We start from the raw sequence: 21,730 nt of genomic DNA on the forward strand, positions 1-21,730 counted from the left end.
GCTCCACCTCTAGGCTTGGAAAAAAAGCATGGTGAGGGAAGAAAGGTGATACAACCCACATTATCAGCTTAATTTTCTCCTATTCCAGCTCTCGTTTCTTTTTCCCTCCCCCTGCAATACCTCTGATGATGAGTTTTCATGTTAGACCCTGCAAGAATAAGCATTCTTCCCTTTGCATGTAAAGGGTTTAGATGCAGACTGGAAGGGTTTCCGCATAGGGCACTGCCATGATGAGGATAATACTAATGATCATTAACATTTTTTAGCATATCATAGGTCAGGCATATGAAGAGCCTTTACATAGTTTATCGCATTTAGTCCTCTCACCAATTTTTTTGGGGGGGGCAGGCTGTGCCCGTACTATGTAGAAGTTCTCAGGCCAGGGATCAAACCTGCACCATAGGGACCTGAGCCACTTTGGTGACAATATCAGATCCTTAACCTGCTGTGCCACAAGGAAACCCCCCTCTTATCAATTTTAAGAAGTAAGGAATATCTAAATAAGAATACCAAAGTTCAGAGAGACTAAGAAACTTGCTTAGATCTCAGACCAGCAAATGGAAAATCCCAGATTCAAACTGTGAGACAGCTTGATTCCAGATTCTGTGCTCTTAACCACCTTAGCCTTGACTGATGGCTATACCTGACAGGCAGTTTCTTTAGCACTGGGGAAGCACCCACCTTCCTGTCTTTTAATTGTAGAAGATGAATATGACATTTTCTCTGCCCCTCCTTACTAGAAAAATTTTCGCTAAAAATCAGAGGGAGGGCTATTCTAACTGCACTGCAGTAGAGACTTGATATTGATGGATCTATAGATAGCTCGTTCTTTCTCTATCAAATTCATGAGCCCCCCCCACACACACACCTGTGCAGGAGGCCCACGGTAGCGCCTCAGTAGTGTGTGAACAGAGGGATGGAGCTGGGCGGCCATGCATCAGAAAGATTGTAGAAGAGTCTGACTTCTTGGTGGTAGATACTGAGGTGGTACCTAAGATCTATCTGCATTCTGTGATTGAGTGAAATAAACAATCTCAGTTTCAAGATCATCTATATCCATGGCATCTGTGCAGCTTTTTCTCTGTTGTTTTAGCAAGCTAAAATGTGAAGATTTTAATACAAGGTCCCACTGTGCTATTTTCCATGTACTTAGCTGGAAAGGGGACTGAACATAGTTATTTATATGGTGTTTCAGAAAGTATTATCTTAAGTCTAAAATAAGTGCCATGACTTAGATGAGACTTTGTGATTTTCAAAGATTTAAGTTGAATGAGATCCAGATCAGCTATTTAGTTGTTGACACAGACTCATTACAAGGCAAGTAGCACCTGGCATCTTTCAAAAGGATAAGAGTCAAAATCTGAATCTGAGAAAATAACCGATTGGTGAGAAAACTTGAAAAAAAATGTGGCAAAACCACTGGCCTGGAGACCTGGAGACCTCTGGCTTGGATAAACATGGGCAAATCACCTGGCTTCTTTGGGCTTTGGATTCTTTATGTGAAAATGAGGGTCTAGATAGATGCTCATGAAAATCTTCTCTAGCCCAGCCTATGCGATTTTTCTTCCTAGTGATCAAACACAGATGTATAGTTTTTTGTTTTGTTTTTGTCTTTATAGGCATATGGAGGCTGCCAGGCTAGGGGTTGAATCAGAGCTGTAGCTGGCCTATGCCACAGCCACAGCCACGCCAGATCCGAGCCACATTTATAACCTACACCACAGTTCATGGCAACACTGATCCTTAACCCACTGAGCAAGGCCAGGGATCCAAGACCTCATGGACACTAGTCAGATTCATTTCCACTGACCCATGACAGGAACTCCGGATATATAGATTTTGACCCGGATTTTTTTCCTTGAAGCAGCTGATGGTAGAGGGAGCATAATGTGGTCATTAGTAGTATTGACTTGGGAGCAAGACCACCTGGGCTTGAATCTTGGTTCCACTCTTTATTAACTGCTATGATTGTGGCAAATTACTAACCTCGGAGTGCCTGGTTTTCCCCATCCACAGAATGGAGATGATAAAGTACCCATTTCTTTGGGTTATTATGAGGAGGAAATAAGTGAACATATGTAAAGGTCTAGAACAGTGCCTGGCATGTGATAAATGCTGTTTATGGGGTTACTTATTATTGTAATAGCACTACTCTTGACTTCTAATGTTGCTCAATGGTTTTGGGGGGAAAGGGTGGAAGCGTTACTTTTTAGACAGAGAATTCCCTGAGATCCTTGGGGATTGAGGTTAGAACAGCATATACAGTTGCATCTATAGTTCCACAAAGAACAAGGGGCCACTTATACTGCAGCCTGAGTGTGTTCCTCCCACATGACTGACTCTTCTTCACACTGATCTTCTCACAAAGGAAGCAACCTTCTGGCAGATTTCAGGGTAGAAGCACAGAGCCCCCTCCCACCTCACTTTGAAAAGTAAGCTAGATGTAGCCCTACTGTCCTGATGCAGTGATGTCTGGTGGTATGCACAGTGACTGAGAACACAGGTCCCAGCTTTGTTACTTTGTTAATTTTGTTGCCTAGGGCAAGTTATTTAACCTCCCTGTGCCTCTGTTTCCTATCTCTAAAATGGGGAGAATAGGTGAAAGATTTATACGACATGCAGAGAAACCAGAATCTTGGGTTAATAGATGCAAACTATTGCCTTTGGAATGGATAAGCAATGAGACCCTGCTATATAGCACTGGGAGCTATATCTAGTCACTTATGATGGAAGATGATGGAGGATGATGTGAGAAAAAGAATATACATGTGTGTGTGACTGGGTCACTTTGCTATACAGTAGCAAATTGACAGAGCGCTGTAAACCAACTATAATGGAAAAATAAAAATCATTAAAATAAAATAGGAATAATAATAATAATCCCTACTTCATGGTGTTCCTGTGATGATTAAATGGGATCATATATGCAATGTCCACAGAAGGTGCCTGACATGTAGTCTATGTTTAGTAAATAGGAACATTATAATTATTGCTATGATTATTATAGCAAGTGAGAAGAATCCATGGATGACTGGTGACTCCTTGGAAAGAAAAAATCAAGGGCCACATACTGGTAAATTAATGAATTCTAATTCTTGATTTTCTACATAAGGGAATACCTATAAACTAACACACAATTTTAAATTGATAACTTTTGACTATTTAAATTTTTAAAAATTGGCCTAGTAATACAAATGGAATAGAATCTCAGAGTTGGAAAAAGTGCCTATGGATGTCTAATCCAGCCACTTCTCCCTTGCATAATCGCCCTGACTACGTCCCAGGTGCTTAGCTGGTCCTACACTCTAAAGATGGAGAGAGTTTAATTTTAGTGCTATTGGTCCGTCCCACACCAGAGTGCTATGTCCAACACATGGAAACATGAGGAGGCTGTCCATTGTAATGGTGTTCTATTGGGACACTGATGGAACCTCCTCCAACACTTAGCTTTTCAGGTCCCACCATGGTGCTAGTCACAACCAATAACAGACTTGGGTGGAGTTCCCAGTAGTCTGGTGATTAAGGACCTGGAATTGTCATTTCTGTGGCTTGGGTCACTGCTGTGGCATGGGTTTGATCCCTAGTCTGGAAATTTCCACATGTCATGGGCATGGCCAGAAAAAAATATATGTATATGATTTTTTAAAAGACTTAAAATATTACTCAGCCATAAAAAAGAACAAATTAGTGACATTTGAGGCAACCTAGAAATGATCATACTAAATGAAGTTAGTCAAACAGTGAAAGACAAACATATGATAGCATTTATATCTGGAATCTAAGAAAGGGATACAAATGAATTTATTTGCAGTACAGAAACAGACTCAAAGACTATGAAAACAAACTTATGATAATCAAAGGGGACGGGGGAGGGATGGACTAGGGGCTTGGGATTGGCATATGCACACATATGCATAGGTATGGAATGACTGGCCAATAGAGACCTGCTGTACAGTACAGGGAACACTACCCAATATTCTGTGGTCATCTATGTGGGAAAAGAATCTGAAAGAGAATGTATGTGTGTGCATGTATAACTGAATCACTTCGTTGTACAGCAGAAATTATCACAACATTGTAAATCAACAATACTTCAATGAAACTTTAAAAAAAATAAATAAACTTGAGTGAGCTGAAAACAATATGCTCTTATGTTCTTGGATCAGCTGCTCCATAAAAGAGAGAAACAGGTTGAGTGTTGATGCCTCTCAGGTAGAAAGTTTAGAGTCGGAGAATTTAGATCTGGAAAAAATCTGGGAAATATCTAGACTTTAGAAATGATTCACAAATGGAGAAGCAGTGTCAGAGATGTTAAGGGACTTGGCTGCGTAGACTCAGCTAGCTAGTGTGAGCACTCAGAGTAAGAGTTCTTTCTCACCACCTCTCTGTCATCTCCAGCAGAGTCATTAGAAACATGGTCTAAAGACAGGCTGCCTTGATTCTACCCTTTCCTGGCAGTAAGGTCTTCAGCCAGTGGTAGGCTTCTCGCTGCCTCAATTTTCTTACTTGGAAAATGAGAACAATAATAGGGGTTTTGTGTGGATCAAATGAGATATGCGTAAGGCAATTTAGGACAGTTCCTGGCACGTAAAAAGCATTCAATAAGTATTTGCTAAAATTCCTAGTCTTCCAAAAAACCTTAGGAAAATCAGCTCTTACGCCAGAGAATGAGTATGTGGACCAGGCTAACATTTAAAGTATTTTCTCTTGCTTAAAATATGGCTTTTGGAGTTCCCATTGTGGCGCAGCAAAAACCAATCCAACCAGGAACCATGTGGTTGCGGGTTCAATCCCTGATCTTGCTCAGTGGGTTAAGAATCTGGTGTTGCTGTGAGCTGTGGTGTAGGTTGCATATGCGGCTCAGATTTTACATTGCTGTAGCTGTGGCATAGGCCAGCAGCTATAGCTCTGATTGGACCCCTAGCCTGGGAATCTCCATATGCCACAGGAACGGCCCTCAAAAGACAAAAAGACAAAAAAAAATGGCTTTTAAATTTCTTCGTAGCCTCTGAGTCAGAAGGGATCTTCAGGACCCACCTGTGAATCAACAACCATATTCTTGCCTGGAATCACTTTGCAACTTTTGGATAGAAGAGGGAAATCTTTAAAAAATAATAATTCCCCATTTTTATTGTTTCCAATTCACATTCACCAAGTATTTACAAAGTATGGCCATGTGCCTTTAATGGAGAGAGTGCCTAGAGAGATGCAAAGGTGGGCAATCTGCAGTGTCCCTTACCTCAGAGTGTGTACAGGTTTGGTGGAAAGGTTGGCAGTTAGATGGGTAATTCTGCCACAGTGCTGGAGGGAGCACAGACAGGGCAGGACGGAGAATGATTTTATAGCACATGGAAGGAGCCCTAAAGCCCTGAACTTGATTTAAGGCAGGACTCTCTAGAAGAAACGATGTCTATGCTGAGACCTGAATGGTGAGCTTGATTCTTGACTAGTCTGGGGTGGGGTGCTGGTGAAGAGAATTCCAGGCCCAAGGTTCCAGGTGCCCAGGTATGAGGGTGTGTGTTGGGGAGGGGGAGTACTCAGGCTTGAGAGAAAATATTGGGTATTTTCTTCAATTTCTTCAACATTTAACAAGTGTTTATTAAGTACTTCCTATGCAGCAGGCATTGTTTTACGTAGTATAGAGCCATTAGTTAACAAAACAGGTGATGTCTTTATTTTCATGGAAGCTGTAGAAGAGGAGAAAGAAATAAAGATGGCAAGTGCTGGCAGTTCCTGTCATGGCTCAGTGGTTAATGAACCCAGCTAGCATCCATGAGGACAGGTTTGATCCCTGGCCTTGCTCAGTGGGCTGAGGATCCAGCGTTGCCATGAGCTGTAGTGTAGGTCGTAAACTCGGCTTGGATCCTACGTTGCTGTGGCTGTGGTGTAGAGCGGCAGCTACAGCTCCAGTCAGACCCCTAGCCTGGGAACCTCCATATGCCTTGGGTATAGCCCTAAAAAGACAAAAGACAAAAAAAAAAAAATGGTAAGTGCTATGAACAGAATTGCTTAAGGTTGGATGATCAGGGAAGTGTTCAGGCTGAGACCTGAATGGTGAGAGAAGCCAGCCAGGTAAACACCCGAGGGAGGGAGGGAGGGTTTCAGGAGGAAGGGTCAGCACAGGCAAGGGCAGAATGTTCATGCAGGCTGAGAGGACCGCCCAGGGTGCTGGGCTGGGGAAAGCTGTGCAAATAAGTCAAAGGGACTTTGGGTTGGCTCTGCACTGAGAAAGACATTTCTAGTCTAAACTAGTTATTTATTTACTAATTTTTAAAACATGTAACAACGTGGTGTCATTGTAATATACATGTGTGTACAACTGGGTCAAAACTTGGAAGCTTTTGGAAGAGCTCAGCTGCTAATATCTCTTCTCTGAAATGGGGCCTGGCTCTGGGTATTTTAATAACTGAGATGAGGCGAGGAGCACATTTTCCATCATCATTGATGAGAACTTTCCATGATGCACACGCACAGATTACTGTCCTACTCCCAGTCACGAGCACGTGTCAGCAATTCAACACATTAGCAGGCTGCCCAGCTCAGCACAAGGGCTCCTTATCTTGGTTAGGGGTGTCCCCATGGTTTCTCTGGGCTCTTGCCGTGTATTTCTAATTACCCTCCTGAGCTTTCTTTTCCAGTTTCATTCCTTTGGACTCAAATTTGTGTTTTACAAGTGCTTTAATTTCTTTCTGCCCAGCCCTGGTCTGCTTTGATCCAGACCGATTGGCCATGTTCTTCTGTTTCTCTGGATTTTCTGGCTCTCTTTTCTCATGGGCCCTGTGGGAGACTCATGGCTCTCTTTTGCTTCCAGTTAACAAGTTTGGAGATGATGAGGAGCTATCCACATCTTCTGACACTGATGAGGAGGTGATCAAACAATTTGAGATTTCTGTGTCCCGGTCGCAGAGTTTGCGCTCAGGAGCATCTGAGAAAGGAAGGCAGGCAGGATTGGAGCAGAAACCAAAAGCCAGACGCTGGCTCTCCACCCACAAAGAGGACAGCAAGGAAGTCCCTGCCTGCAAAGGTATTCTTTGCATCAAACCCTTCCTTTTTCTAGACCAGGAGTGGCTAATGGTAAGAGTGTTTTTGAGTCTCTACACTTTCGTCTAAGAATCTAGAGAGGGGGGAAAAAATGGGGCAGGACCCAGAGGCTGGGACAGGACAAAAGGGCTGCTTAAGACCTTACAACAAGCCTCATGCAGAAGGAACGGATGCTGATATGTGGAACCCCTTCCTTGCTTACTGGTTGCTGCTTTGTACATTTTAGACACTAATGACTAGAATGGTATTTATCAAGCTTTATAAAATTGTGTTCCCCTTTGAAAGGACAAAAATTTTACATACCTGTCAGCTGACATTGCACTTCTGTGCCTTCCCTCCCATCTGGAAACATAGAGTGGTATTTTCCCTGTATATGTATGACCTTGGGAGGTTTTTGAAGCCTTACTTTTAATAGTTTGTTTTACTAAAACAGTAGGTATGTTTTCTTTTCCAAATAAGAATATGTATTATAGTCTGAGTTCCCTTCGTGGCTCAGTGGTTAATGAACCTGACTAGGATCCATGAAGATGAGGGTTCAATCCCTGGCCTCGCTCAGTGGGTTAAGGATCCAACATTGCTGTGAGCTGTGGCGTAGGTCTCAGATGCAGCTTGGATCCTGTGCTGCTATGGCTGTGGTATAGGCTGGTGGCTGCAGCTCTGCTTCGCCCCCTAGCTTGGGAATCTCCATATGACATAGGTGCAGCCCTAAAAAGAAAAAAAAAAGAATATGTGGTCACCTTTTCCAAACAACACGTGCCCTGCACACTCCCCCTTATTCCCTGTAGTTTCTGGACCCCGGCCCACAAGAGAATTCCTAGGGGAAAGCAGGTCATGTGCTGTTCTCCATCTTCATCGTGAGAGATCTTTAACAAGAGGAGAGGAAGACACTGGAGGCAGAGTGACCATGGTGGGTGGAGGGAAGGGAGGAAGTGGGGTTATTAAGAGTCCTTCTCCCTCCCTGCCATGCACACAGAAGAACCTGGGAAAAGAACAGTATGATATATGTTAGTGTTTTCAGGTATCTCTCTGACTCTTTTCTGCCCCAAACCCTGAGTAGGCACAGGACATTGGAACAGGGAAGGGTCTTTGAAGCATATTTGTTAAAAAGCCAGAGAAAATGTCATACCATCCATCACAGTGACCTGGTCTGTGTAATCTGGGTTCTCTAATCTTTTTCTTCTCTCCTTTGGGAATGTAGTTGAGCGTCCTTGTTTTTCAACACCAAGCAGGAGAAGGATAAAAAGGAGAGCATAGAATTGAAAGACAGTCACAGAGAAGAAATTTTTTTTTTGGGGGGGGAGTGTTGCACATGTGGCATGTGGAGGTTCCCAGGCTGGGGGCTGAATCAGAGCTGCAGCTGCCGGTCTGCATCACAGCCACAGGAACACAGGATCCGAGCCATGTCTGTGACCTACACCGGTGAGGCCAGGAATCCAACCTGCATTTTAATGGATACTAGTTGGGTTCCTTTCTGCTGAGCCCCAGTGAGAACTCTCGAGAAGAAATTTCTGATCTGATGGTGTGTATGAGGCGGGCAGAAAGAGAACAATGGGGGGGGGGAAGGAGAATTAACAAAAAGAACCCAAATTTTCAGTAGGGATATAATAATTTGTTGACCACCATGCAATTTTACTTATTGACATGGGCCAACATAGCATTTTATTGCTCTTCTTTTTAGCCCCAGATAAGCCGAGAGATACCTGTCCAATGTAACCAAAGCGTAGCAACAGCAGCTAATGGTCCTCTGTCGTCTCCTCACCCCCTCTCCTGCTTTTCTTTCTCTGCTGTTGCAACACAGCATTCCTCTCTCTCCACTGAGAGGGCAAATGTTAGCTAATGAAAGTTAATAGCTGCTGATCCCCTACAAATAGCTCGTTTAATTCTAAAGCTAATGGCCCCATTTCCCAGAAGCCCAAGTGTCTAGTTTTTGATTTATACTAGTGGCCAGTGTTCTGAGAGCTCTGACAAACACTCTAACCCTTACCCTTCCTGGAATTAGCAACAATCTTTGTGATAACTGGTGTGGTTCTGAATTTTTTGACAGATGATGATAGAAAGGGTAAATTTTTTTCTACCAGGGGGAGAAAAAAGTCTACTACATTGAATGAATTACCTGTGGATGTTAAAAAAATCAGCAGGATTTTCATAGGAATGATTAACTGCATGCTAAATTTTAAGTCATCAAATGCCATGGAAATGTTAATGTGATTTTTATTGCATGATTTTTTTTCTCTGTCATTTCTTTTTGTTCATCTTTAAATTAATGAACCTGTTTCAGCAATAAAGAATAATGAATAAATAATTTTTTTAAGTTAAAAAATTAGGGTTCATGTCATGGTTCAGTGTGTTAAGAATCCTACTAGTATCCATGAGGCTGCTGGTTCCATCCCTGGCCTTACTCAGTGGGTTAAGGATCCGGCATTGCTGTGAGCTGTGGTGTAGGCCGGCAGCTGCACCTCTGATTTGACCCCTAAAAGAAAAATAAATAGATAGAATTTTTTAATTAAAAAAAAGAGTAATGAAAAGATTAAGCATGCACCCCAGAGAGGATTTTTTGTGTGTATCTATTCTAAATCTATTTAGCTATTTTTCACTCTACCTTAATCAAGATTTTCTGAGATCAAAAAAAATTTTTTTTTGTCTTTTTAGGGCCACACCCACGACATATGAAGGTTCCCAAGCTAGGGGTCACAACCACAGCAATGTAGGATCTGAGCTGTGTGTGCAACCTACACCACAGCTCACAGCAACGCCAGATCCTCAACCTACTGAGCGAGACCAGAGATCGAACCTACGTCCTCATGGATGCTAGTCAGATTTGTTTCCACTGAGCCACAATAGGAACTCCTAAGACCAAATTTAATTTTAGACAATACTTCTACTTAAAAAATGCATTACTATCTTCATATTCTAAGCAAATTCTCTCTTGTCTCATGTATCTAATTGCATGTTATTGGGAATTAATGGTAACTGCATTTCTGATAATGCTAAAGAGGGTTTGGGCTAAGTGATCTGGATCAGAGGCTGTGCATGAAAGGTGGGCTGCAGAGTAACAGCCCACTTATTGGGCTTTTTGTTTGTTTGTCTTTGAGCAAAGTCTTATTTTTGCTTGTGAAATGCTTAGTTCTCAGGATGTTTCTTAAAAGTTAGTCATTACCTTCCTGGTGTCTTTTAAAACAGGTCAGTTATCCCCAAAGCCCTTGCTCACTTCTGTTTAAGATGGTGTACCAATCAAGATTTTATAGATATCGAGGGGGTTACAGAGAAATATATATCTTTCAAGAGATTGATTGCAAAGAATTGGCTCATGCAATTGTGAGAACTGGGTAGACACCTGGATACACAGTGCTGACATCCACAGAATGGGGTTTTGGGGAGGAGAGGCTGAAACTCTAGGGATGAGCTGAAGCTGCAGTCCACAGGTAGAATTTCTGCTCCTCCAGATGCCTCATTTCTCTTCGTGAGGCCTTTCAATGGCCTGATAACCTAGGATCATCCCTTTACTGAAAGCCAGCTGCAGAAGGGCTTCAATTACATCTGCAAAAAGCCTTCGCAGCAACACCTAGATCAGCATTTGATCGAATAATTGAGGCCTATAGTCACGTCGACACATGAAACTGACCATCATAGATGGTCAGCAGAAATATTTCTGAATGGGTGGTGGAGGGAAGGGTTTGAGAGTAGAAAAGAAGGTTAATTGGCTAATAGGTTTACTCCATCAAAGTGGGCTATGGACTAAAAACGTTGGCAAATCTCTGCTAAAACAAATATGGTTAATGTGACATAATTATGCCCTATAATTTCTAAGAAGCCAGGATACACTTCTCGACAACAGGCAATTACCTTTCCGTATGTGTTAAGGTGACATGATCGTCTTTCATTTAAAGCAAGGGAAGGCTGCTTTATGTAACAGTGAATCACTTTTCCCTGTCCCCCTCCCGGCAGCTTGACTTGTACCCACAGATTTGCCTTTCTAATTCACTCCTTGCTTGTCTGTCAAGGAAAATGGTTTGTTACATTAATATAGTCTTATGTTTTTCAGTTATGAATAGCTTTTCAAGGCTTTAATGTAGCTTTTGAAAATTCCCTTATTACTGATCTAAGTATTATCACCGTAGGAGTTGAAGTCATGAGACAATTTTATGGGGGTAATTTCTTGGCAGAGTTAGATTTTGTACTGAGATCCTGCTGGGTGCTACATACATTGATGGATGACCCACTGTTTAATAGGACATTTTAGTGTTCATGTATGTAAGGAATGGATGGGCTAATTAGAGCCTGAGAAGGAAATTCTGCTTTATGTTGTAGGGGTTTGCATATTGTTCTGTCATTTTCTGTGGTCTTTTTTTTTGTTTTGTTTTGTTTTTTTTTAGTGTGTTGGCCAAATAACAGAAAATATGAATATAAAGATTTTAGGTGTCTTATGAGAGAGTTTTCAAGAGGTATAAGTGATTTAATTATTGAGAATAACAAGGCAGATGGGGAACTTCTTAGTGGCTTGCCGTGGTTTTGCAAAATCCCAGATCAGGAGTCTGAAGTTGTGCTCTAACAACCAAGTCTTCCCAGACATGTTTTTATATGGTCTGTATACAGGGATAATATATATTTAAGTTTGCGTGTTTGTTGTAGGTGGGTCACATATTGTCTGGTGAACCACAGTCACCACCACTCTGTGTTGCTGTGCACTAGCTGTTTCAGATATTTGCTATCTGCTTAGCCTTTAAAGTTGAGATTTAGTGAAACCCACTGGTCGATAAAGACTATTCTGTACATGTATGTGGCTTAATGCCTTCTGGACCTTAGGTTCTAGCTCAGATTTTGAGACTAATGGTGGGAACAGTTGCTATCCTACAGTGTGTAAATCAGAGCTGAATTTACCACACAGACTTAGTCATCCTCCCTGATCCCATATATATCTCTAGTTTTCTATCATGCTGGAATGGGGGTGACTGGAGATGAGTGGAGGCCAAAGAGATGAGGCATCCCTTTGGCTACTTTTTGGGTGTGGGAGTCAAGCTATTGCTGTGGAAGACCCTGTCAGTTTTTCCTTAATATCTGAGAGTAACCTAGACACCACGGAAGAGGAATATAATGAACTGGATGAGATGGTCCTGCGAGAAGAGAATGACACTAAGGTCTGATGGAAACACTGAGTCTGATGGGGTCAGGGAAGATTCAGAAGCTGTCTGGGCCTTGGATGGACAGGTAGGGAAGGACAGGAGGGAGGGCTTGGGGACTGCTACAGACAGAAATACCCAGCATTCTCATGAGCCTTTGAGGCCAGAATGGCAAAGAGTTGAGAGGTAGTAGCAAAGTGGCTTCGCTGGGTTGGATGAGGCCAGACAGGTAAGCAAGGCTAACATTTATGGAAACTCTAGTGGTTGCCAGGCAGATATTATTTCCTGTGTCCACAATGACCCTCTGATGGGTTGTTTTGTTTGTTTGTTTCTGTCTTTTTGTCTTTTGTCTTTTTAGGGCTGCCCCTGTGGCATATGGAGCTGCCGGCCTATGCCAGAGCCACAGCAACACGGGATCCGAGCCACGTCTGCAACCTACACCACAGCTCATGGCAACGCAGGATCCTTAACCCCCTGAGTGAGGCCAGGGATCAAACCCGCCACCCCGTGGTTCCTAGTTGGATTCATTTCCACTGTGCCACGATGGGAACTCCTCTGATGGTTTTTGATCATCATGTTGTAGATAAAGAACAAAGGTGAAGACAGTTCGGATGTTGTTCAAGTTTTTAATGCAGAGCTAGGACTTAAACCCAGATCACCTGAGTCCAAGTCCAGTGTTCTTTCCATGGATCAAGTAGAGAACTTTTTACTTGAGAGAACCACTAAAGCCTTTTGAGCAGAGGCTGATAATGGTGAATGTGGAAGAGAGAAGGAAGAATGATAAAAACCAGGACAATGTATGATCTCCATAGCTAATACTATTCTTGCTTTCCAGATCCATCCCCAAAGTCTTGTGGTCACTAGCTCCAACCAGATGGAGTGTGTTTATTTTACCCCTCTAGCATAAATACACATCCTTTATACCCCTATTACTAAAAAGTATTAAACTCTCTTGTACCCTACATAATGACTTTATGGACCAAGTTTATCCACCATGTAGATGGAATTATATTTCTAGAGATGCTGTTTGGCAAGTTTTGTTTTTGAGAACTTGATGGAGGTGGTTGCTACTGCTCATTTTCTCTAGATCAAAAGGTGTAACATAATAATACATTTGAACAAGTTGCCTTTTTGCAAATTTAGGTTTGGATGGAGCCAGCCAACCAAATTATTCTGAGCATCTGTCATATGGTGAAGATGGCCCCATCTCTGCCCACTCATGGTCCCCATCTGAGCTGGGGGACACCAGGCAACAGGGCACATCTCCCCAAGAGACCTGTGTGGTCCGCTGCCTCAGCCGGCAGTCCACTGAGGGCAGCTTGGAGATGGAGGCAGCTTTTAATAACCGAGGATTTGAAGATTCCTATGCCACTGACAGCTCCTCCGTGTGGAGTCCAGAGGCAAGTTGTTTTCTATGCTTTCTTTGCGTGCGTGTTCTTTTCTCTCTGGGATCTCCTTTCCCTTTTCCCTCCATCCTCCTCTTCCTCCTCCCCCCACCACTTTTATGCTCCTCTTCCCCTTCACCCCCTCCTCCAGCCTGCAAGAAAAACTTTCTCCAAAAAGGAAGCATTGCCTTGGAAAAACAAAGACCTAAAGAGCCTTTAATGGCAATAAGTTTTTGTTCAAATGACCAAGGCCCATCCCATATGTGTACCAGTAAAAGAATCAAATATAAACTTTGATCCAAATGGAAGAATAAAAAGAAGAGTGATGGCATAATGAATACATCAACAATTAGGCTTCTTTTTTATAGGTATAAAGAAGGTTTTAGTTTTTTTATAGGTATAAAGGAGTTTTTAGTTCTTTAGAGCGACAATAACCATGAAGGTTATTTCCTTCACGGTTTGCATTAAATGGAGTCTATTTTTCTTTACACCAAATCTCGAGTCATGATTCTTTGAATATGAGGATTGGTTGAAAATGAAACTAAAATACAGTGGCCCTCCCAGTGAAATTGTGCAAGATATTATGATGAAGATCTTGCAGTGGATATTATTTGTTAGCTCTGAATTGACTTGAGGGTCTAGAAGATGGCACTAGTCTCTCATGATCTTCTGGACATTAACTTTGCTTTTTGGATAGATCTCTGATAAAAGATGCATCTTCTAAATTCCTTTTTCATTTGAAACTTACTCGAGAATATGCTTCACCATCCAGAAGTATGACTGGAGGTGATGGTGACAGAAACTACCATTTGTTGAGCAATTATCATGTGTCAGGCACTGTGACAGGGTTTTACCAGCATCGTTTTATCTTGGAGGCACTTAGGGTTATTCTTTATTAGCTAGACCCCTCTTATTATGATTCTGTGACATTAAGAGATGTTAAAGGATGGTGTATAATACCTACTTGAAAGTTAATTTTGATGAAATAAATGATGTAACTGTATAAAACTTTAATCTGGGGGCATGGAGAAGGGTGAATGGCTTTTGTTAGCATCAGTCTGGCTGAGAAAATAAACAGGGTGAACCTCTTATTAGGACCTGGACTGTCATACACCAAATGTTCATCAATGAGAAGAAAAAAAAAATCACAGACAGTTATGTTTCAAAGCCTGACTGCTAAGGCCCAGGGCTGTGTTGAGAGAGCATAAGAAGATGGCGCAGCATATGTGTGCCTGTGTGTTGTTACTGCTGAGGACCGGGAATGGCAACTCAGATGCGTGGTTTGGGGCTGGTTAATAGCAAGTCTTCATATTGAGACCACCCCCCCCCACCAAAGCTATCAATCTTATATACTTTGTAAAAAAAAAAAAAAAAATCTGCTTCCTTGCCAGTCTACTGCCAAAGGTCACATCGAGTCCCCCACACTAACATTTAACATTGAAAAAGACCATTCTCTTTGGCTCTCTCACCACAGAAACAAAGTGGGACTATTTACCTGCCTATTGACAATCTGTCCCCTTGGTAACTGTGCCATTAGGCTTGGACTTGCTTTCTCCAGGTGACTTCCCATTTGCCAGCCTCATGGAGCTTTAATAGAACACTTGGTGTTGAGGGCACTGAGTGTTCTCAGACTCCAAAAATACCCAGACATCTCTGTGCTCCATTCAACCTTCTATCTATTTTGAGACAAAAACTGTAATTTGGTGCTCCTACAGGAGAACCTCAAATGCAGCTCAGAGGCAGTTCCTATAAAATGCCTGCTTTGCAAGCCTAGCTTGCCTTTTAAGAATTGATTTATTTGCCTCTTAGCTGTATTAAGAAACCTGTCTTCCCCTGTGTATCTGGCATCAGGAACATATCGTGGGTCTGTTTACTTTGGGCCACACAGATGACATCATGCTGAAACAGAAAGGCTTTCAGTGTGATAGAAAATCTTTAAATCTTCATGGGTTTTGACAATGTAGTGTGGGTCGTCCCATCTTAAAGAAAAACCCAGCATACGAGAATTTAAGGAATCATTTATTTTGCCTCAGAAGGAAATCGGTCATGTGGTATGACTCCCTGTTAGGCTGATGGTTTTTCAAGCACTGCTCTTCTCTGCTGGAAAAGGCCATCGACTTTTTCCTGCAGACCCAAGGCTTGGCAGGAAAGGCAACAGGAAGATGGCTGGTGATTTTGAGCACACAGCTGTCCCACTTTTCATCTCTGCTTTCCACTGATTAACTGATTGGCCTTGAGAAGTTAATTAAAATCTGCCAAATGGGGATAAAAATGAAGAGATTTTTACCTTGCAGGAAGGTCAGATGGATTAGCCGTATTAACAGTACCCACATGAGGAGCGCCTTTAGTTGCCTGGTGATAGGTAAAGTGTGTTGAAATAATTAATTGCTATGAAAATATCAGACTGCACAAACCTTGGTCTCAGATCAACCCAGAAAGGGACCACGCAGCCCAGTTTTTGTGGACCAGAGCTTGGACTGTCCCCCTACCCAGAGCCTGGCTGTTGCCTAGAGCTGTATCTATTACAGGATTCTTAGGACAGTTGTTTCAGAGCCTTCCCCAGGACTTACACGTGCACCTGCAGAGGGAGCAAGCATTTATGTGAACAGATAGCCTGATAGATTAGTGGGGAGATGCTCATTAGCTAGGATATTTTTATATTAGCATTGATGTTGATGATAAAACTAGGGACTGTTAGTTAATATCAAGAGCAGGGGCCTAAAAGGATGTGAAATTCAAAGTAATAGATGTTTCAAACTCCCATCCCCCATCTTCTTCTCACACATTTACTATACATATGAATAGTTAAGATGAAAGGTTTGTGGGGAAAGGTTGTAGACATCATGGTTCCACATAAGGATCAAGGCTTTCAGCATTAGCACTGGCAAATCCTGGGTAATTCCAGCTAATCCCATGATGTTGGAGGCAAGGAGTGAGTTATTTAGCCTAAGCCTTATTTTCCTCCACCCACTTAAAAACGAAGATATTGAAATACCCACCTCACCAGGCTAATATGGATATTTTAAAAGATCATGTTTCTTAGCTGGATTTCCCCAAAAGAGAACCTACTTTGTTAGGACACCCAATCCCAGGGAACAAGAGTGAAGGACCAAAGGGAGTGAGGCAGGAAAGGAAGAGCCAGGGTGAGAATGTGTCATCTAGGTGGCAGCCACTAATTGTGACTCATGGCTTGATCTTGTGGAACCCTACACTAAGAAGCTGTATAAACTAATCTCAGGACATCTGCCCAAGGGGAGGAAAATTTATTGCATGGGGCATTAACCCTCCACACACTCTGGACTTCATATACATAGTACCAAACAGGATTCTATAACATCCTTGACAAGTCTTGACATCCACAGAGGAGCCTGTGGTGGAAGTTAAGTGTTACCTTTTGTGGGAGAGAGGGAGGGCTTTGTTGGGTGGTGCCAGGCTGAAGCCACTTAGGGCTCAGATAGGGTGTGCCTCTAGGGGAAGATGGAATAAGAGGGGAGGCTGAAAAGGTCTGAAGTGCATGAATGAGCTCTTACAATCCATAGAGGCTTTAGTGTGGTCCCTGGCATAAGGGAGGGCTTAGTGGATTTTAGCTATTATTACTTATGGTCCAGCAAGCAATATAGAGATGATCAAGGGTAGGCTAAAATAGATGAGAGTTTTAACAGGAGACTCTGACTTGATTTCTTTTTTTTCTGACTTGATTTTTGAGTTGGCCTAACTCCTTGGAGACTTGCTTCTAATATTATATCCACACTAGTCAGTTGTGTTCGAAGTCTCTATAGCAACTACTTTTATCACTTGCAACTAAGTACCTCTGAATAGAAACACTCACGCTTAAATACATGCTCAGAGGAAAGGATGTAAGAAGCTCCTTTTTGCAAGAAGCCTGAATTTTCTTAGTAGATTAATGTGACTCTGAAAAGAGAGGGCAATTATTAGATGTGTACTATGTATAACGTCCTTTAATTTTCACAACAGCCCTCTAAAGTAGGAATCATCCCTATTTTACTGGGATTAAAAGAAAGCAGGAAGGATTAAATAATTTACCCAGTGTCCTAGAGGTAGTAAAAGGTGGACCTGGGCTTTATCTCCCTCCAGAGAAATGCACTTTCACCCAGCCTCTGTGGGAAGGTTTCATTGATGAACATACACTTTTGAGATGTATCATTATATCTTTAAAAGCAAGAGTTTCTTTCTTTTCTTTTCTTTCTTCCTTCCTTCCTTTCTTTCCTTCCTTCCTTCCTTTCTTTCCTTCCTTCCTTCCTTCCTTTTGCTTTTTAGGGCTGCATGAGCGGCATGTGGAAGTTGCCAGGCTAGGGGTCTAATCGGAGCTGCAGCTGCTGGCCTACACCACAGCCACAGCAACACCAGATCCAAGTCGCATCTGTGACCTACACACCATAGCTCACGGCAACACTGGATCCTTAACCCACTGAGCGATGCCAGGGATTGAACCCTCAACCTCATGGTTCCCAGTCGGATTTGTTTCCACTGCTCCATGATGGAAACTCCTAAAAACAAAGAGTTCCTTAAATGAGCAAAGTTGGTGCTGAATTACATAAAGAAGAACTGATGCTGATTTACAACCAGAATCAGACCCAAGCTGAGTTATGAGTAAGAGGGATGCTTTCAGAGGAAAAGTCAGATTATGCTGACGTTAGTAATAGTTTGCTAAAGGGTAGTTCATTATCGTAAATGCAGTTCAGCTCCGGTTTCTCAGGAAGGTCATCGTACCTGACTGGCTGGGGTGAACTCCTGTCTAGGAGTGATACTTCCTAATGAGGGGCTGTGTTTGAAAACAGGCAACATCAGAGTTCTCGTGTGGTGCAACAGAAACGAATCTGACCAGTATACATGAGGGTGTGAGTTCAATTCCTGGCCTTGCTCAGTGGGTTAAGGATACAGAGTTAAGGTCACAGACGTGGCTCTGATCTGGCTTGGCTGTGGCTGTGGCTGGCAGCTGCAGCTCTGATTCAGCCACTAGCCTGGGAACTTCCATATGCCACAGGTGCTGCCCTAAAAAGAAAAAAAAAAAAAAAGAAAGAAAAAGAAAATAGGCAGCATCAATCCAGTGATGGGGATAAATATCCATAGAGGCTGGTCTAAGCCACATATTTTTCCACATCTGTTAAAACCTCACAGTGATCCTCTATCATCAAGCACCTTAATGCTCCTTTTTTCTAGTTGGAGGACAGAGGGGGTGGTGTGTTTGGCCAGAACCAAAAGGCTGGTTAATAGTAGAGTTATGATTTCAACCCAGGTGTTCTGTCTCCCAGACCCAGTGTTGCTCTTTGCTAGATGGCTACTGGGGATGCCCTCCTAAACCCTTGCTACCTACCCCAGGAGTGATCTGAGGCCAGCTGAGACATCCTCATAGCCTGAGAAATGCAGAATCTCAGACCTGACCCCAGTCCTACTGAATCAGAGTTCCCAGATGATTCCAATCCACTTGAATGTTTGAGAAGCTCTGACCTAAACTGTACTGCCCTGTAAATTGGAAATCTACTGAAGGATCACCTGTCAGTGACCCTACTAGGAGTCTTACCTGCAGGAGGTCCTGACTCAGAGAGCACAGGCCCAGGCTGAACCATTTCTCCTGGGGACTCAAGGAAATGTTACCTTTGGGCAGTTGCATAATTGACTAATTTTAGACTTAGTGTCTCAGTTGGTTTCAATGATAGTGGTCAATTGTGCTTTTTTGAGAGACAGTGTATAAAAAAGCACTTTGCAGAATAGAAAAGCTTTGTTCATCTGTCCCAAAGGCATTCATGAAGGCTGACCATATGCCTGGCGCTGTACCCTCAAAGAACTCACAGTCCCATGGAGAGAGAGACCAGGAAACAGAGCTTTCTGATGTATAGGGAGACAGGCTAGCAGTCCAAAACTAGGAGGTTCTAAAGGAGCACAGAGGGGTACCATCTTTCCAAAGTGTATAAGGCATTGTTCCATTCCTGATCTTCCCCTCTATCTGCCACAGGAACAGGACAGGACCAGTTTTCAGGTGCCATCTGGGGTCCCAGAGCCCATCTCAAAATGTGGCGACCTGGATGTCATCTTTGAATACAGAGCCGCCAGCCAGAAGCTCACAGTGACCATTGTAAGAGCACAGGGCCTCCCGGATAAGGACAGAAGTGGCGTTAACTCCTGGCAAGTTCATGTCGTGCTGCTGCCCAATAAGAAGCAGAGGGGCAGGACAGGCATACAGAGAGGGCCCAACCCCATCTTCAAGGAGAAGGTCACCTTCGCCAAGCTGGAGCCCCGGGATGTGGCTGCCTGTGCTGTCCGCTTCCGCCTGTACGCTGCCCGCAAGATGACCCGTGAGAGGATGATGGGGGAGGGGCTGTTCTATCTGAGCCACCTGCACCAAGAAGGGGAAATGAAAGTGACTCTGGTTCTGGAACCAAGAAGTAATATCAGTGTGAGTATGTTAAATGGTGCTGCTAATGATGTGCTCTGTTTGAGGATCTGGAATTGTCAGCCCTTGATTTACTACATTCAGCCTGTGAATTCAAACACCTTAATTTAATTTTCCATTTGGCTCTCCTCATCCTTGTAAGCCATGATTTGCACTTCATGGTACAATGGGTTAATTTTTTTTTTTTTTTTTTTGTCTTTAAAGCCTGATCGATGTGTTCCCTGTCCATTTTAGGAAATGACAACAGTCATGTGAAGGAGGGTACCGGAAAACCGGGAAAGGTTTCTTGGCCTTCTCTTTAGCTGACCAGTGGTCCTACCACCCATCCCCCCACACTGCCCCCACTACACATTATGATGAATCTCAGAGTTGGGACCTTCAAGGAGAGGTCCTTAAGAAGTGTGCCAGAGTAGGCTGCAGAACAGCTCTGAACTCCAGCCACTTTTAAGACGTTTCATTCCTACAACCAGACTCTTCCCCTATGCCCCATCCTCTGTGCCCTGGAGTTTCAAAGTAAGACAGCACAGCTTTTACATCTACAAGATGGGTAATCCACTGTTGCTGTGGGTCGTATGTCATCCAGTGTGAACATCTCCTTTTAAAAATCACATAAAAGATCATGGAGCTATCTTGTGTTATTGGGCCCATTCGTCATCCATTCAAAAATGTTTTCTTGGCCTACAGAGCACCCCTCTGTGCTCCTTCACTCTGTGTCAGGTGCTGTGTAGGCCAAGGGAATGCAGGAAAGAATAAAACAGGTGACGCCCTCCCAGAGTTTATAATCTGGCGGAGGATGGTGAGACCAGATGAACAAGGTAAGTGAGGAGAAAGTGGCAGAGGCTTCTGTTTGTTTAGAAGGTCAGAGAAAGTATCTTTCAGGTGGTGATAAAACACAGAACTTAAGGAACTAAGGGAGCGAGACTGGATGCAGCGGGTGGGGGTTGCAGACAGAGGGGTTGATGTGTGCCAACATCAGCAGGTAGAAATGCGCCTGACTCGCCTGAGGAGCAGGAAAGGAGACAGCAAGTCCAGAATGTGGTGGTGGAAGATCCATCCACTTAAGTTTTTAATAGATGTCTCAAAATTCATATACCCAGGTTTGAAATCCAGATTTTTGCCTCACTAAATTTGTTTTACCTGCAGTCTCCCCACATCTTGGCTAAAGGCAGTCTCATGCTTTTAGTCACTTAGGTCAAAAATCTTAGAAGTCATTCGTGACTTCTTTCCACCCAAAATCCTACAGGAGTTGGCTTGAAAATTCAACCCTAGCCCGACTCTCTGCTGGATTATTGAAATGGCCTCCTAGTCATCTCCCTGCTTCTGCCTTTGCCCACTACAGCCTATTCCCATCACAGAGACCAGAAGGAGCCTTTCAAAACATAACCCATGAGTTTCCATCATGGCTCAGTGGTTAAAGAACCTGACCAGTATCCTTGAGGACAAGGGTTTGATCCCTGGCCTCACTCAGTGGGTTAAGGATCCTGCATTGCCACAAGCTGTGGTGTGGGTCACAGACACAGCTCAGATCCTGCATTGCTGTGGCTGTAACGTAGCTATAGCTCCGATTGGACCCTAGCCTGGGAACCTCTTATGCTGCGGGTGTGGCCCTAAAAAGACAAAAAGGCCAAAAAAAAAAAAAAAAAAGATCAACAATAATAACCCAGATCATGTCTCATGCCTCTTCAAATCCCTCTTTTTTCTTAAGCTCTGAGGAGAGTGTATCTGAAATCCCAGGAAACAGAGGCCACAGGAGGTCAGAGGAACCCTGCACTCTA

The 21,730-nt window shown here is 43.1% G+C and overlaps 1 protein-coding gene across 16 annotated transcripts in view; it reads left to right on the top strand.

The window, feature by feature from the left end:
* SYT16 (synaptotagmin 16) overlaps positions 1-21,730 on the top strand; it is a 295,384-nt gene that overhangs the window by 241,829 nt on the left and 31,825 nt on the right. For all 16 annotated transcript variants that reach the window (XM_084982978.1, XM_084982990.1, XM_084983008.1 and 13 more), the window contains 3 exons: positions 6,812-7,024; positions 13,302-13,558; positions 19,518-19,958. In XM_084982978.1, coding sequence (XP_084839104.1) covers positions 6,812-7,024; positions 13,302-13,558; positions 19,518-19,958 — 911 coding nt within the window. The remainder of the gene's footprint in view (positions 1-6,811; positions 7,025-13,301; positions 13,559-19,517; positions 19,959-21,730) is intronic.

Source organism: Sus scrofa, chromosome 1, assembly GCF_054392235.1.
Source record: "Sus scrofa isolate SSC_HxYL_T2T_F1_AM1 chromosome 1, Sscrofa_HxYL_maternal_Yorkshire_Landrace_v2.0, whole genome shotgun sequence".
Lineage (NCBI taxonomy): Eukaryota > Metazoa > Chordata > Mammalia > Artiodactyla > Suidae > Sus > Sus scrofa.